The sequence below is a fragment of the Plasmodium gaboni genome (assembly GCF_001602025.1).
Source record: "Plasmodium gaboni strain SY75 chromosome Unknown, whole genome shotgun sequence".
Classification (NCBI taxonomy): Eukaryota; Apicomplexa; class Aconoidasida; order Haemosporida; family Plasmodiidae; genus Plasmodium; species Plasmodium gaboni.
The window spans coordinates 1-8,047 of NW_017385422.1; the positions used below are offsets into that span (position 1 = coordinate 1).

The window sequence follows — 8,047 nt, forward strand, 5'->3', positions numbered from 1 at the left end:
TTCTATCCATTTCAATTTCGAATCTTGGAAATTTACTATTTCTTCTATACATTGCCTTTGGTGAATATCTAATTCATGATTATTTAAAATGTGTATATAACTAAAAAGATTATATCTTATATAGTCTGAAATATTAAATATATTAGAATTGATACTACATAAGGAATCAGACGTACGTTTAGGAATATTGACATTTTGATTTTCTGAACATAAGCATTGTATGTCTTGAACGGGATTATCTGAACAAATATTACTTTTGCATGATTCTAAAATGAAAGAACAGAAAAGAAAAAAGAAAAAAAAAATTAAAATAAATAAATAAATATATATATATATATATATATATATATAATCAAGTATAAAAATATATAAGTGTATAAATATATTTCTGTGATTTTTTTTTTTTTTTTTTTTTTTTTTTTTTTTTTTTACCTAATTCGTTCAGATCAATTTTTGACTTATTCCTTACATTTGATTTTTTATCTTTTAATAATGGTTGATCAAAGGACTTTTGCTTATCATCTTCTACATAATTCTTCTTATTATCTTCGTTAAAAACATCTAATGTTAATTCGTTCGTCTGTGGTACTTGTGTAGGATAGTTTTGAAGCTGTTTCTCACTTGTTTCTTCATTAGTATTTACATCTTTACATAATTCCTTATTCTCCTCACATATAACATTTGAATTCGTATTATTTGTGATATTATTTAAATTATTACTATTATTAGCAAAACGTGTTTTATTTTCAGCATTGTTAGTTTTGTCCACCGCATTGTGTAATATCGGTTTATTATTATTTATATTATTGCTATTATTATTATTTATATTATTGCTATTATTATTATTATTTATATTATTGCTATTATTATTATTATTATTATTATTTATATTATTGCTATTATTATTATTATTATTATTTATATCATTATTATTATTATTATTTATATTATTGCTATTATTATTATTATTATTATTTATATCATTGCTATTATTATTATTATTTATATTATTGCTATTATTATTATTATTACTATTTTTTTTTTTTTTTTTATTTTTTCTTTTTTTATTGTTTTTTTTTAATTTATTATTAACCTTATCTTCCTTCTTCATATTTTGTTCTTTTAATTTGTTCTCTAATGCTTTAGCCAATGCATCAATAGATGCCATTTTTTCTCTTCTTTGCTGTATTGTATAAGGTTTACCGAACAAATTTAAAAAGGATACATTATTGTTCTCATTGTTATTTGTAACGTTTGATTCTTTCTCCTTATTATCAAGATTGATTTTTGTAGCCCTTTCGCGTAAGTTCATTATATTTTGCAATGAATATGTTATAAAATATAATGTTTCATCTGGATTCCCTTCTTTAGTTGCACCAGCACCTTGATTATCTACTAAAGCCCTCTGTATTTCGTTCTTATCCTCTTGAACTACTTGATGAGATTTTACATCATTTGATACTACTTCAACTTCATTTTTCTTGTTGTTTTTTTTTTTTGATTTTCTTTTCTTTTTTTTCTTCTTTTTGTTTTTATCTGTTTCTTTATTCTCATCCTTTATAATTTCATCATCTTTAGACGTTCTTTCCTCCTCCGAATCATTTGATGTTATTTCTTTGTTTCCATGAACCTTACGTATTTGTTCTCTAACTTTTAATTTTTTGTTTTCCTTTTGTTGATCCTTTGCTATTTTTTCAACTTTTAAATTTTCATCCTTCTTTGCTTGAGCCCTTGTTATTTTTTCAACTTTTAAATTTCCATTCTTCATATCTTGAACCTTTGTTATTTTTTCAACTTTGAAATTTGCATTCTTCTTATCTTGAACCTTTGTTATTTTTTCAACTTTGAAATTTGCATTCTTTTTTCCATCACGTTCGACTATTTTCTTATCACCATTTGATTTTTTTTCCTTCCTTTCATCTATGTTTACTGTTCTATTGCCAACAGTTAAGGTTCTTTCCTTTTCTTCAACTTTTGATGTTTTTTCATTTTTCTCAAGATCATTTAAAATTTTTTTTTTATTCATTGATTTTTTTCCCTTTTTCGTCTTTTTCGCATCATGTTTTACTTGTTTTTCATCATCCTTAGAAGTTTCTTCCTTCTTCTTTTCAACACTCTTCTTTTTTTTTTTCTGATCATTCTTTGAAGTCATCAACTTTTGATTATCAACGTTCGATATTTTATTCTTATTTTCATTATCATCCAAATTGATTTCTTGAAACCTGTTAGTTTTGGAATATAATGAATCAACTTTCATCTTTCTATCTCTTTTTTTTACAATGTTCAACTTTTTTGGTTCGTTTTCTTGAGAACTTGATATTATATTTTTTTCATAATATTCGCTTGAACTACTTAACCTTTTCTGATCACCTTTCCTTTTCTTGTCTCTTTTTTTAACTACCTTCCACATGTTTTCCTTGTTTTCATCAAAATTTGATATTTCTTCAAATATTTCATCAGAGAAAAATATTTCTTCAAATCTTTCATCAGAGAATAATATTTCTTCCCTTTTCTCATCAGAACTTGAAGATTTGACCATTTTCTCACAACAGGTTGATGGTCTTTCCTTTTTCTCATCAAAATTAGATATATTTCCCCTTTTAGCATCAGAATTTGATCCCTTTTCTCTGTAATCATAAGTATATGATCTTTTTCTTCTTTTCTCATTATAAAATGATGCTCTTTCCTTATTCTCATAAGAGCATGGTCTTTTTCTTCTTTTCTCATTAGTATTCCAGAATTTTTCCTTTCTGTAATAATCATTGCCCATATTAATCCTTCTTCCAAAAAAGTCTTTGTTTTTCCCCTTATTAATTTTTTGATGAGAATTATATGAAGGGGATTTCTTTTCTTCATTTCTCGAACCATTTTTTACAGGGATATCAACTCTTAGTATGCTATGTCCAACAGTAGAACCACTTTTTAAGGCTACAGGTTTTCCCTTAGAAACCTTGTCAGCATATGATGTATAACATTTCACATCAATGTTTTCCAAGTTCTTCTTTTCCTCAGCCCCTGCATATTCATTATTTTCATGACTTTCTTTCTTGTTTTTTTTGTTTCTCTTCTTTTTTTTGGACAAACTGTTGGAGCTTCCTTCTACAACATCTAATTGGTTCTTGTCTACCTTATCAGAATCATTACCTAATGATGTGTTTACGTCTTCAACAGATGAATTTTTCTCTGGTTGTTCCTTTTTTTCTTTACTGGTTTTAATTTCTTGAACATTGTCCACATCACATTTCATTTCATTTGTTTTCTTCTCTTTGTGAACATTTGTAGATCCATCTGATGTTGAACTTACAGGAACAGATTTACTCTTACCTCCATGGTTCTTAAAATGTTTTTTTTTTCTTTCGGACACTTTTAAACAGGAAGAGGAACCGTCGTACAATTTGTCACTCATTGTGTTATATATATATAAATATATATAAAGTTTTTTTTTTTTTTTATTTAAAATTAAGTATATTATGTAATATAAATGTATATATAATATGTACAATTGTTATATATTATATATTTTGTTAGGGTAACATATTATTTATACATACAAACATATTAATTTTTTTAATAACGTATATATAATAGATCATATACAGAACAAAAATAATGAAATGTTACGTAGTAAAAAACAGGAATACATAAAGAAATAAAAGGTTATCAAATCGATAATCTATATAACTATATATATATATACATACATACAAATATACATAAATATATTCTATATATAACAAATTTATAGAAACAATATCATATATGTATCAAAAATTTATAAAAGATATAAAATATAAATTAAGTATAAATATAAATATATATATATATATATATATATATAGAACAATTAACATAATATATATTTTTTTATATTATTATGTATCCAGTATTTCCATATAAAAATAAAAAATAAAAAATAAAATGTATTAAAATAATTATATTTGGTATCACTATAACAATAATGTTATTTTTTTTTTAATTTTTCTTTTTTCCCTAACCAAATATAATATATGTATTATGGGGGATATACATATATATATATATATATATATTTTAATTTGTTTTTTTGATTATTTTTAATTTTTATGCTTTTTTAATATTTTAATATTTTAATTTTTTTAATTATTTTTTCTACATAAATATAAAACGAAGAATATTAACAAGCTTATGATTTTTTGTGTAATAAAAATAAAGAAAAATATATTAATTATATATAAATATATATTTTTATTAAAAAAAAAAATAATAAAATAATATAAATAAACAAATTTATTAATAATTATAATATTAATTTTTAATAAAAATAATAATAAATATATATATATATGTATATATTTAATATGAATAATACACAAAAATGTACTTTTTTTATGGAAATTCAAATTAAAAGACGTACAGAAAAGTGCCATACTCATATCGAGAAAGGCAAATTTAATATATATATAGTCATATGTGTACTTTTTTTTAATTATTTTTTTATTTTTCCGAGCATAATAAATATATTTTAATAAAAGGACACTTTTTGTTATAGAAGAAAAAGATACATTAATATATTTAATATGGAAAATAAATAAATAAATAAAGATATTCTATAAACTATAATAAACAAAAATATAGATATATTTATATTTATACATGATGTCGTAATTTCTTATTTTTTTTTTTTTTTTAAATATTGTATTTTTTTTTTTTTTTTTTTTTTTTTTTCAAATGAAATATAAATAAATAAATAATGTACACAAGGATAAATATTTATATCTTAAGAATACAGATTAAAGGGGTTACAACAAAATATAAATTGTATAAATTTATATTTCTATTTTTTTCATTTTTTATAATATTTTGAGAATATATACATAGATATACATAATTTTATATATATTTATTTTTTATTTTATGATACGAAATAATTAAATACATATGTGCTAAGTATTAAGAATACTCATATGATATATGCACCTCAAAAAAAAAAAAAAAATAAAAATAAAAATAAAAAATATATATAATATATTAATATAAATAAAGGGCAAACACGAAAAAAATAAATTTTAAAAATATTAAAATATTTTTATTTTTTATGTACAACTTATCATTATTTTTTTTTTATATATAAAAAAAAAAAAAAGATTATATATATATAACCCCTTAAATATATAATATATTTTCTTTTTAATAATACATTGGGAAAAGTAAAATAAGTACAAAAATTAGCTTAATTTATTTTAAGAAATATATATATATATATATATATATATATATATATATTTATATTTATATTTATATATTTGTATATTTTTTGTGGTACGTTAAATGGAAAATATTGAAAGAATGAAACCTTATTTTCCTGCATCCTTGAATGGTAAGTTATATGTAAAATAAGAATTATGTATGTTAAAATTTTTTTTATTTTTTCTATGCTTTTTTTATTTTTATTTGTTTATTTTATTATATTTTTCATAGGATGCGAATCTGTATCAGATGAATTTTTTAAATGTTTAAATAAAAATTTAATACCTTTTGGCGATGATAAATTAATAAAAAGTTCACAACATGATTGTCAGCATTTTAAGAAGGTAATAAAAAAAATTATATTGAACGATTATATAATTCTTTAAAAGTAAAGAAAAAAAAATAAACAATTTATATTTTTTTCAATATATATATATATTTATTTTTTTATTTTTTTTTAAGAACTATGAAAAATGCACAGAAGAAAAACTAAAGAAACTTAAAAGCCCATTGATGTTTCTCACAGAATACAAAGAGCAAAATAAATAAACCAAAGAGGAGAAGAAACAAGTATTCTTTTTTATATTATAAAAAATATATAAGCTTTAAGCGTAGGTGTTTGTATTTAATCAAATATATGAATTCATATTATTTTAATCCATTTTTTGGAAATACATACATATAAATATTAAGTTATGTTTTCCTTTTTTTTTCTGTATATATATATATATATATATATATTTTATATCATGTAACTTATAAAATTGTATAAATGGAAAATAAAGATACGATTATAATTATTTTATATTTTTTTAATAAGATTTGTATTTTTAATATATATATATATATATTATTATTATAATATTCTTCACCATCTTAAAATTTTTTATACATAAATATTATATATAATGATATTCAAATTTTTATTTTAAGTTATGATATTAATTAAAATGTATAATTTCTTTTATATCTTATTTATACATTTATTTATTTAATATTTTAATAATAAAAGAATTATTGTGCATATTTACTGATTAATAATATAAAGGGAATAAATTATATATATTTTTATTTTCTTTATACATACCTTTGTATATTTTAAAAGATGTATATTCATAAATAAAATACACACATATATAATATATATATATATATATATATATATATATTTATTTATTTATATTTTTTATTTGTTTTATGTTTATTTATTCAATAAAAGTTTTTTTTTTTTTTTTTTTTTTTTTTTTTTACTAAAATATTAATGTTCTACCACTGTCAAACTTATATTTAAAAAAAAAAAAAAAATTTGTAAAAGGATAAAGGTCAATATGGTAAGTATAAAATTTTGAAGATAAAAAAAAAACGATTTTTTTTTTTTTTCTTTTATTGAAATATATACTTATAAGTTATAGATTTATCATTATTAGTAGCTTTTTATAATTTTTGTTATAATATAATAAATATTATTTATCTTTTTATTATTTTTAAGAATATGTTTACAGCTCGTAAAGATTTTAATGATTACAAAATATGTATGCAATCACATTTGAATAAAGATATAGCTAAGGAGAAATGTGAGCATAAATTGAACAAGGCTATAAATTCAACATCCCACATGTGAGTTGGAGAAGTTAAAAATATAATGGCATCTATATATGAATAAATATATTATATATATATATATATATATATAATACGTATATTTTTTTATATTTATAGAATATCAAGAGAATGTCTTCCCTATACAGAAGACCTACAAAAATGTTTTAAGCATTCATTTCGTTTAAGTTTTTGTGATAAAGAAATTATGGACAAATTGAAAAATTGTCAATCAGACGTATACAATTTAATAACTTCATAAGGAAATAATGATAAATATATAAATATCATTATTTTATAATTATATTTTATAATATATTTTATATTATTGTATTTTTATTATTATTATTATTTTTTTCTGTATATTTCTTCAATATAAAATTAGGGAATTACACACACAAAAAAACATATTATATATCTATAATATATATAGGTATAATTTTTTATTTTTTGAACTATGTAAAGAATCATTAATTTGTTTTTTATATATATATAAAACTTTTATTCATATAAATACACATAAATATTTTATAAAGTACGTATTTCAATAACAACTTGCTAATAGTTGAAATTGTTTGGAAATGTAGATTTTTTAAAACTCTAATATAGTAAAAAAAAAAAAAAGTTTGTCATATGATGTTTATTGGAAATATGTTGATATATATATATATATATATATATATATATATATATAATATAATATAATATAATATAAACTTATCAATATATAGGTGTATATATGTATTGATATATCCATATTTTCTTATATATAGAAAAATATACATATAAATATTATATGAACATATATTTTGTGTGCATATACATAATTAATATGCATATTCGTAGAAATCTAAAAATAAAAAATATTTCACCATTTACACTGTAAAGCCAAAGTAAAAATAAACAAATAAGAAAATAAACAAGAATTTAAAAAATAATAATAAGTAAAAGAAAATATTCAAATACGTATATTATTTTATTTTATTTTGATTAATTTTTTTTGGAGGGAATGAATTTATTTTACAATTATATATTATTATAATTTACATATAAATGTATAAAAAATATATAATATTTTATGTGGACACACTTTATGATGGTATTAACTACTTATTTAATCCTTTTTTTATTCGTAAACTTATATATACGTATATATATACCTAATTGAATGTACTTTACATTTTTACTTAGGAAAATATATCAAAAAAGAAAAAAAAAAAAA

At 19.2% G+C, this 8,047-nt stretch overlaps 3 protein-coding genes across 3 annotated transcripts; 2 read left to right on the forward strand and 1 right to left on the reverse strand.

Moving 5' to 3' along the window:
• On the reverse strand, window positions 1-3,406 carry PGSY75_0025000 (hypothetical protein; the record flags this gene model as incomplete). Its single annotated transcript, XM_018783393.1, has 2 exons — window positions 1-266; window positions 433-3,406. Coding segments are annotated over 2 exons (3,240 nt in total), but the record flags the coding sequence as incomplete, so codon positions are not given.
• Window positions 3,407-5,307: 1,901 nt separating this feature from the next.
• PGSY75_0025100 (hypothetical protein) lies at window positions 5,308-5,775 on the forward strand (the record flags this gene model as incomplete). The annotated part of the gene is made up of 3 exons (XM_018783394.1): window positions 5,308-5,356; window positions 5,458-5,570; window positions 5,689-5,775. 3 exons carry the CDS (start codon window positions 5,308-5,310, stop codon window positions 5,773-5,775), a joined length of 249 nt encoding a protein of 82 aa, XP_018638829.1.
• A 779-nt stretch (window positions 5,776-6,554) lies between these two features.
• PGSY75_0025200 (hypothetical protein) lies at window positions 6,555-7,087 on the forward strand (the record flags this gene model as incomplete). Its single annotated transcript, XM_018783395.1, has 3 exons — window positions 6,555-6,557; window positions 6,716-6,843; window positions 6,946-7,087. The coding sequence occupies 3 exons, from the start codon at window positions 6,555-6,557 to the stop codon at window positions 7,085-7,087; spliced, it is 273 nt and encodes a 90-aa protein (XP_018638830.1).
• Window positions 7,088-8,047: the final 960 nt, after the last annotated feature.